Source organism: Gossypium arboreum, chromosome 8 (assembly GCF_025698485.1).
Source record: "Gossypium arboreum isolate Shixiya-1 chromosome 8, ASM2569848v2, whole genome shotgun sequence".
Classification (NCBI taxonomy): domain Eukaryota; kingdom Viridiplantae; phylum Streptophyta; class Magnoliopsida; order Malvales; family Malvaceae; genus Gossypium; species Gossypium arboreum.
In genome coordinates, this window is record NC_069077.1 from 20361544 (window position 1) to 20371848 (window position 10305).

The following is a 10305-nucleotide window of genomic DNA, read 5'->3' on the forward strand; positions in this document are numbered from 1 at the left end:
TTATGTTAAAAATTTTCATTTTTAAAATCTTATGACGCAAATATATTGTACATGCGTAATGGTATGTCACATTACTATTTTTATATAATACCCACAAAAAAGCAAAATTTTTAGAATCAAATTGTAGTTGAATTGGTCTAACCGACTTGTTAGTTCAATTAAATAAATTATTTTAAAATTAAAAAAATGAGAAAATTCGATTCAACCAATTCAAACGATTTGTGAGTCAACCAATCCAACACTTTGTTCAGAAAACAGTGCAAAGAAGGTCGTACTATTTTAGTTAATGAATACCGATTAAAAATGATCAAATTAGAAAACATGTACTAAATCCACAACTTAATCATAATGATTTTGACTGTTACCATTTGGCCCAAGATTGAAATTTTGAAAATAGAAAAAAAATAGATCAAATTAGAGTATATGAATTAAATTTGTAACTTATGCATAATATAAGGACTAAAAACAGTATTTGACCATTTGTTTTGGATTGCTGTTCTTCTATGTCTGTCTGTAAGTCTCATCTGGTCTCTGTTGCAGGCAGTCTCTCTCTCTCTTTCCATGTGTACAATTAATGGGGCATAGGCTTATCCTTCAAAAACACGTGTGGTTTGTGAGAGAGAGAGAGAGCATTATGTGAAGTGGAAGCAAAACTGGTGGTGTCTCGTATGCATATGATGATTACCTTGTGAGTGAAGAAAAATGCATCGAAAAAGACAAGATAGAGTCAAAGACAAGACGACCAACCATCCCATCCCTCAATCCTATGTGTGAGGGTAAGGGAGGTCCCCCTCCAATCCGTTTTCCACTCTACCCATCAACCAACAAACACTCCCTTTTTCCATTTCCCTCAACACATATATAAATATATTCATATTCCAAAGCAAACGAACCCCACAATCCCATCACTATCATCATCACCATTACCACCCCATCAAGCCTTCTTTCCCCCTTCTCTCTCCGCTGCAAACATCATTCACCTATATTATACCTCTCTCTTATCTCCATCCAACCAGTTAAAAAGATTGGAAAAGGCTCCACTACATCAGATCGACACCCAACTGTGCAATGAGGAAGCCTGATCCTAATATGCCAAAAAACAACACCAGCACCACCAACAAGATGAAGCTGAGGAAGGGGTTGTGGTCACCAGAAGAGGACGAGAAACTCATGAAGTACATGTTAACCAATGGACAAGGCTGCTGGAGTGACATTGCTAAGAATGCTGGTCTGCAAAGGTGTGGCAAAAGTTGTCGCCTTCGTTGGATTAATTACTTGAGACCTGATCTCAAACGTGGCGCCTTCTCTCCTCAAGAAGAAGAGCTTATCATACATTTGCATTCCATTCTTGGAAACAGGTTCTATTTCTATTCAATTTCTCTTCCAAAAGGCCAATGATACGCATATTTATGTATCTTGGTGTAGTTCATTATTTAGAATCGCTTATGAATATTATATTCGAAATTTATATAGCCTTTGTTTAAGCTAAGATAGTTAAGGGTAGTTAAGGGCTATTCAATCCCATGGAATATGGCACTTCTGATCTATAATCTTCCCCTCCAGAAAACTTCATGCATTTGCAAAAAATGATCACCAGTGACCGGCCACACACCGGCACCAGCCATCATGTGCACCACTCATTTTTTCTGGGGTTTCATTTTCATTTTCACTTTGAGATATGTGTCAAATCATGTTTAATGCAACAAATGTTAACATCTCTGTTGAAAACTTTATATTGTATACTGGTTATAGATAGATACATGTGATGTCTTATTATGTTTAATTTGGTTCCAAAATTTGCAGGTGGTCTCAAATCGCGGCTCGTCTTCCAGGAAGGACTGATAATGAAATAAAGAATTTCTGGAACTCAACACTAAAGAAAAGATTGAAAAACAACACATCCACATCCTCATCACCCAACAACAGTGATTCATCGGAGCCCAGGGATGTCGTAGGAGGGATTTTCCCTCTGCACGAACATCACGCGATGACCTTTTGCATGGACTCAATATCCTCATCATCAACAATATCCATGCCACCGATGGTTACAGGCAACCAATTCGATCCGTTCCCCTTGCTCAACATCAACCGTTACGATATAACGGGCGGTGCAGCAGGTTTATTGGATGTTCCTACATGCTTGGCACAAGGTGGTTTGGGAGAGGCATTATATGGGGATTATGGGGTTTTAGAGCCAGGAAAAATAGCGTTGGAAGGGGACTTTTCACTTCCTCCACTTGAGAGTAGAAGCATTGAAGAGGGCAATACTGCCATTAACAGCATTGATAGGAAAAGCAATAACAACAACCACCACCACCACCATAATAATAATACTTGCTTCAACAACACTGATCAAAGCTTTAAAGTAGGGGAGGCGTTTGGGTTAGAAAATCATCATTGGGAAGGGGAAAACTTGAGAATGGGAGAATGGGACTTAGAGGGTTTGATGGATAACATATCTTCTTTTCCTAATTTCCTTGATTTCCAAGTTGAATAACTATATCTTCCATTTTCAATTCTACCCAAAGCCACATATAGAAAATTTTGGGCAGATATTTTCATACTTGAAGTCCTTGCCATCTCAGAACCTCCATTTTTTACCCCATTTAATCCTTGTTATTGGTTCATTATACTCTCTTTTGTTTTTTGGGTTTTATTTTCAATTTGTTTTAGTTTTATATCCGGCAGCTTGCATAAATTGGGACGTCGTCGAATAAGCATAAAATAGGTGGGAGATTAGCAGAGGTGAAGCTTGTTGTACGTAAATGTAAGAGCATGAGGCATGCAAGGGGGATCGTGCAAGAACCGTCGTCCCTTTCTTAAGAGAAAATGTGAATAGTGATATACAGAAATAGAGAAAGCCAAAAAAAAAAAAAAAGAAGATTATATTTGTTGAATTGTATACTTTTACTTTCATGTACAAATGAGGGGAATAAATTTGAAGGTAGATTTTTTTTTTTTTGGTTATTAGTGGAAGGCCGAGAAGGACCGACGTTGAAATAATAAGCAAAATACAACTGCAGTTTCTTTTATAAGTACGTACGTACGTTAAATGATCAACATCTTCAAAATAAATGGTCTATTTCCTATCCAGTGTAACACAAATTAAATTTCCTTAATTAGGATTTACGCCACAAATAATATTTATAGGGATAATATCACATTTGGTTTTTGTACTTTCATAAATGTCCAATGTAGAATTTGCATTTTGAAAATATTCAATATAATCTTGAATGTCAATATGTGTTTTATTATGGTTAATGTACGTTCATAAATATCAATGTGGTATTTGTACTTTAAAAGTATCATATATAGTACTTAAACTATTAATATGTGCTTTATTATGGTACATAGGTTTAACACCGTTAGTGAATTGTTAAACTAGCCAATGAAAATTTTAGATATAATTTTTTTTCCAAACCATCAAAGTCTACATGAATAATATAACATTATATGAAAAATTATACTAAATTAATTGATAAACAAATAGCTAAACATATGGTTAATAACAAAGAAGTTAGTCTAAATAGTTACTATTGTTAACTATTTCTGTAACACCCCATACCCGACCTAGTCGCCAGGTCCAAGCTAGAGATGCTACAATCATTGTCGGAGCAACTATAATAAAAAAAAACGTATATTCCATAAATTACTATAATATATTCCAAATAAACAATCATTAAACCATTATGCCATATCAAATTCCAAATTTAGGGTTCATACGAGCTTAAGAAAGCTCTATTGATAACCTGGGATCGTTGGAGGACTAAAATGTAACATTGTAAAAGTTTTCAAGTTAATGTCACAACTTCCAAACAATAAATAAGCTTTCCTATTTGAGGACCAAATTGCAAAGTTTTAGAAACTATACTAGATGGACATTGCGACTTGGGATTTAGCGTCGCAAATTCAAAGGTTGGCATCGGGACATCCAATGGGTGGTGTCACGACATTGAAGACAATAGCCAACTCTCCAACCTAATGGCCAATTTATAAAACTTTCAGACATTTTAGAGCTAATGTTGCGACATCAAAACAGGGGACATCGCGACATGATAGCATGGTGTCGCGATAATTAGGGTGTGAAGCCACGACATTCACAATAGTCCACTATGGTCAAATTTTCATACATTTCCAAGTTACATAAGACTACATTGGTTAGGTATAAGTTCCTAACCTGACAAACCCCATACTTAAAATAGCTCTATATACAAACTCAACTCAATCAACATCATTTTCATGCATGATTAATACCATTTACATATATCCACAATCATGATACCATTATTCCATCCCAATATATACCAATTCAAGATTATGACCTTTTTACCTATGCAATTTAAATATCAACAACTCACATAACCTTGACATGAACCAAAACAAAGCATAACTAATTATTTTTCAAGCATAACATTTAACCTATCATTCCTAAACCATTCATCCACTTGGCTAACTAATTTACCTCACATTGCAACCTTCAACATGCCATCATACAAAATTTGGCTTAATGGAGGAATGGGCGGATTGTTATGAGATTCAAGGGAGTTTGGCGGCATCGTGAAACAATATTTGACTGGCCTTAACACCGTGACGATGATATATAGGTCCTTCGGAATCAAAAGTCCATCGTTAACCATGGCATGATCCAGTGGCGAATAGGTTCATAGTATGACAAAAATGGAGTCCCTTAGTACAGTGAACAAGAAACCTCACAGGGAATAAAGAAAGAAAGTCCCCATAAGGCTTGCGTGGCGAGCATTTTGACATGATAATTAGGGTGCATCTGGAGACGCTGGCAAGCTTGTCAATAAGAGGATTCTCCAAAAATTTGAATGGGCAAGAGAAGTTGGTAGAAACGTGTTAAAAATGGGTATGTACGAAAAGAATGGGGTAGTTCCTTCAAAGTATTTGCAAATAGGTATCCATTGTTAAGAGTCCACCAGAGTTTTGACATGTAAACCAGCATTGGTTACAATAAAGTGTAATGATTACGCAGATTCAAACCTTATGCATCCAAAGGTAAAGAGTTCGTTAGAAATGGGAAAGTCCGCCAAATACTATCTTTGGTGAAAAGTCTGCGATAATTAACTAAATAAAAGGATGTCTATTAGGGCTGATTATCATAGGGAGATTCACTTAGGACTATCAATTGTGGAATTCCACCAAGGAAAATCTAAGAAAGAGATAGCTTGATAGGAACTATCTACTATTAGGAGTGTCTTAGTAGAATGATTTGAAGTGAGAAAGTCTTATGAGACTACCTTGCAAGCACAAGCTCCAAAGGAAGAGAGATGTGTATCAATCAGCCAAATCTCATATCCAAGACTGCAAATGTGGATGTTATATTAGGTCTTCCTTTAGGAGGATTTTATGCCAAAGACTAAGTCAAAAGAAGTTAATCGTCAGGTTAATGTGGTAAAGATATGTTTGGTTTAGTGTGGAATAAAACAGATCAAGGTAAGGATCCACCAGTGTGACAAAGAATTTCAAGTCCGTCAATAGAAATAGTAGTCGCCGAACCAAATTTACACATATATGGTTATCTTTAAGGAATCAAATCAGGAAAGGTAAACTGGGAGTTCGAGATAAAGCTGAACAGGGTCTAGACCCATAAAAAATTGTTGTTTACTGGAGCACAGTTATGGCTAGATCAATAGTTATGTCCGCCGACAGTTAGCTCAGAGAAAACAAGGCATTGGCTACGCTAGTGAAATTATGGAATCTCCTACAAAAAATAAGGAGTTTTAATTTTGTGCATAAAATCTCACTTTCCCTAAAATTTAAGAGTCTTCTACGAAAATCGATGTACCAGATTTCGCTAAGTTAATCTAAATTTATAAATCTACTACCACTACAGGAAAATGGGGCTTTAGCGGCGTTTTTAGTGGCGTTTGTACAAAAAACGTCGCAAAGAGTATGATTTAGCAAACGCCGCAAAAAGTTGAGTAATTGTGGCGCTTTTAGACCAAATGCCGCTAAAAACTAAGCAATTATGGTGTTTTTAGCCCAAACGTCGCAAAAAGTTGGTCAATAGTGGCGCTTTTATTTCAAATGCTGCTAAAAGCTGAGCAATTGTGACGTTTTTATCCAAACGCAGCAAAAGGTTGAACTATAGTGGCGTTTTTTTATCCAAAAGCCGCGAATATGTATTATTTTTTACGAAATGACTCCGCTTTGTTATCCTCGAAATGCCTTGGTCTTTTTCCCAAAATCAGTTCCCCCTCCGTAAAATCAAACTTAATTAACTATTTTTGAATGCCTCTATTTTTATTTTGAATCTTATAAAATTGAATCCAATTTAGATAAAACTTTATGTCTCAAATTAAAAATCCAACTTGAATTCAAGTGTTTACAATCTCAAGTGAATCATATTTAATTAAATCCTAAACCCTATAATTAATATATATTTAAGGGCATAACTAGAGGGTTGAAAGGGTTTCGGCCGCTCTAAAATGAAAAATTTTCCATTTAGGCGTTTTGAAAATTTTAAAAATTTTAAAGGTAAAATTGCACTTTATTCCTTTGAAAATGGAAAAATTTTGATTTAATCATTTCAAAATTATAAAAATATATGCTATCAAAATGATGAGATTGCATTTTTACTTACAATTTAGGGTTTAATGTTTAGTATTTTAAGTTTATGGTTTAAGGTTTGTTATTTTGGGTTTGGAGTTTGTTATTTTGGGTTTAAAGTTTAGGGTATATGATTTTAGGCTTTAGAGTTTGGGATTTAATGCGTAGTATTTTATGTTTAGGGGTTAAGATTTGTTATTTTGGGTTTGGGGTTTATGGTTTATAGTTTAATATTTTATAATTAGGGTTTTATTATTTATGGTTCTAAGGGGTTAGGGTATTAGGGTTTAAAGGTTAGGGATTTTGATAAAAAATGACAAAAAATAAATTTATTTTAGGGTTTAATTAAGCAATAAGATTCTTTTTTAATAACTTTTGTACCTTGTAATATATATTTAGGGTTTAGGGTTTAGGGATTATGATTTTAGAGTTTAAGGTTTGGTTTTATTTTTTAAAATTAATTTCGTCCACAATTATAAAATTTTACAAATTAGATATACTGTTTGAAACAAAACAAACTTAGTTTAAAGGAATTTAAGAAATAATTAAACTATTAAAATTTATTACTATCAAAGGCATTAGCGGCGCTGCAAAAAAACATTTTACTTTAGGCTAAACAGCGTCGTTTTAAGTTGCATCTCTGTGGCATTAGCGGCATTTCTATAGATCGAGTATTAGCGACGCTTTTTGAAAAACACCGCAAAAAAGTTAAGCAAAATGTCGCCTTTTTATTTTTCGCTTCAGTGGCATTAGCGGCACTAGCACAAAAACGTAGCAATAGATCAAGAATTAGCAGCGTTTTTTGAAAAACGCTGCTATAGATCAAGAATTAGCGGCGCTTTTTGAAAATCCCTGCAAAAAACTTAAGCAAAACTACGTCGTTTCATTGGCAACGCTACCTAATAAATGCTGCAATAGGTCGATTATTAGCGTTGGTTGTGGAAAATGCCGCAGAAGTTCATTATGTTTACCAAAACGGCGTCGTTTTGGTTTCATCCATTTTATCCCCACCACTATACCCAAACTCATTATTTTTCCCCCAACAAAATTTCCCCTAATCCCTAAATGTTCCCCAACTTAATGCCCCAACTCGGAACCTTCAAATCCCTAAAATTTCCCCCAATTCAAAATCCCCAAATCTGTTTCCCAAAATCCCAAAATCAAAATCCCTTTTATTTTTACAAAGTCCCTTTAAGGTGTTTATGAAATTGGATAGATGGGATTATGAAGTTAAAACCTCTTTCGATTCTTGCATATCTATAATCAACGCTTACTATCACCAGGTATTAGCTCTTCTCCATCTTTTATTGCCTGTTTTGTTTGTTTGAATTGGTAATTCTTTGTTTTGGAGAAGATTTTTGGTTTTAGTTTGTAAGATTTTTTTGTTGCAGGTGCTTTCCATACTCGTTTCTTCTTCCTATCTGGAAAATATTGCTATCCAATTCAGAAGTACTTTTGGGTAAGTCTTTTTTTCTCAATTTTCTAGCTTAACTATTGGTTAAATCATTCATCTTACACTTTTTTCCTATTTAGTTACATAGATATATTTTAATGAATTTGGATTTCCCTGGTATTCTAGGTGATAGTTTATTCTCAATAGAACTTTGGATATGTGGTAAATATTTTCGTTTTGGGGAGTAAATTTTGGTATGGAAATTGCATATTAGTCCAACATCATCTGTGTATTCAATTGAATGTGTTTTCCATTTTTTAAGGATGTTGCTTATGGATTCCTTGACGAAGATATCTTTCAAATTCTTCATTAGAGGTGGAGATTTAATTATTGTAAATGAGAGGCATGACACTATGAAAGCTGTTAAAGTGTGTGAGAATTTAGTTTTTCAAAATCGTTTCGGTTTATTTAAAGCTGTTAAAGGTACATTATATTTGTTAAGGGAATAACAAAACACTAATATTGAGTTTTTAAATATTGTAAGAGAATTTGACATTAAATAGTTTCACAATGTTTTAATAAGTTGATATAGTTAGGTTAATGTGCTTTTTTTTGCTTGCAGAAAAAGTTGGATTTCACTCTGAAAGTTATTGGTGGTGACATATCAACTATTCCAGGACTTTTTGATGCTATTGAGGTTTGTGTGACTTTTGACATTGGATTATCCTTACTACTTCAGTTTGTTCTTTTATACTGTATCAATCAACTTTGCCAATTCTTCTTATTGTGGGAGATGAGTTAGAAGCTGAATAAATTATGTAATTAAAGCTTAATGAGTCTAGTTTCAAATGGAATAAACGAGAACATATTTTGAATTCTGTACAATGATAAAATTGATTCGTAATGAAGAGTGGTCAGATTAGTCAAACAGTGAAACATGGGAAATTTTAAGAAAAATTTGGTATTGATTGGCTAAACTAAAAATTCTGAAAATTTTATGGATAGAAGATATATGAGTCTATTTTCATGGAAAATTAATGGCACTTGATTTGGAGTTTCTTAGCTCCAGTTATAAATGATTTAGGGACTCTTGCTCAGGAAGGTAGCTTGCAGTGAAATTATGATTATGTGGTAAACATTGACAAAAATTTGTTAATGAGTTGCTTATTGATTTCTTATAAGCTTACTATGATCTGTAGGTGTGGTTGGCCGAATATGGTATGGGGTTAATATGTAGTTCGTGTTTGAATAGTTAGATTAACGTGTTAGTAATCTAATTGTAGGCGGTTCGTGTGTGGATCTCGTCGACATATCGTCATAAGCAATGTGTGTAACTAACACCCTCTTTCTTAGTCTGGATCGGTAAAGTAGAAAAGCCAAAATGCCAAAACCGGTATTTTGTAGATTTCTGATGTCGAATGCTCGTGAGGTAAATCGATTAATGTTTTTGGTAAACTGCAAAAATTTGGACTGCAAAGTGCATGATTTCTGTGCCCTCGATATTTTTGGGCTTAATGGGCCAAAATTGGAATGATGGGCCAACGGGTCCAATTCGATAAGAACCTTCGATGCGTGATTACGTAGTACGTGAAAGGTAGGAATATGCATGAAAAACCCTAAAATAGATAAATTATGAAATACCTTTAGAAGTGAAAAATTTACGCTTTACCCTAGGAGATAAATTACCAAATACCCCTAGGGTTAAATTGACCTAAATGCATGTTTGACTGTTGTTATTTACTGCATGCCATGTTGTTATTATCTGATGCATGGGATTAGGATATTGACGGAGGAAGTACTGAAAGTGGCTTGTCCACGTAGTGGAGGCTTTGCCTCAATTTACTGTTAACTGAGCAGCAAGGCTGCAACTGTGGAGTGTTGGGCTGGGCGGGTTGAACTATTCCCCACATGGAGTGTATGGCTGGTACGGGTGGAGTGTAGTGGTTGGTGGGTTGAGTAGTTTCCCCAAATGGGCTTGCATATGTTTATTGATGTTGCATGTTTTTAAAATGGGCCTATGGGCCATCTTTATTATCTGAATAAGGGGCTAAGGCCCGGTTTATTATAATCTGAAAAGGGCTCGGGCGATTACCATGTTACCCAAATGGGCTTGCATATGTTTACCGATGTTGCATGTATTTTGAAATGGGCCTATGGGCCATCTTCGTTATCTGAATAAGGGCTAAGGCCCGGTTTATTATAATCTGAAAAGGGCTCGCCCAAGACCTCTGTACCCAAATGGGCTTGCATATGTTTCTTGATGTTGCAGGTATTTTGAAATGGGCCTATGGGCCATACTATTATCTGAATAAGGGCTAAGGCCCGGTTTATTGTAATTT

The 10305-nt window shown here is 34.9% G+C and overlaps 1 protein-coding gene across 1 annotated transcript; it reads left to right on the plus strand.

The window, feature by feature from the left end:
• Nucleotides 1-870: 870 nt before the first annotated feature.
• LOC108469236 (transcription factor MYB83) lies at nucleotides 871-3035 on the plus strand. Its single transcript, XM_017770129.2, has 2 exons — nucleotides 871-1358; nucleotides 1804-3035. Exons 1-2 carry the CDS (start codon nucleotides 1069-1071, stop codon nucleotides 2495-2497), a joined length of 984 nt encoding a protein of 327 aa, XP_017625618.1. The 5' UTR covers nucleotides 871-1068; the 3' UTR covers nucleotides 2498-3035.
• Nucleotides 3036-10305: the final 7270 nt, after the last annotated feature.

What these genes read in the sequence shown, in the direction of transcription:
- LOC108469236 (XM_017770129.2), top strand. Translation starts at nt 1,069, where the DNA reads ATGAGGAAGCCTGATCCTAATATGCCAAAAAACAACACCAGCACCACC. An exon ending in CATTCCATTCTTGGAAACAG is followed by an intron (nt 1,359 to 1,803) that starts GTTCTATTTCTA and finishes CAAAATTTGCAG; the next exon opens with GTGGTCTCAAATCGCGGCTC.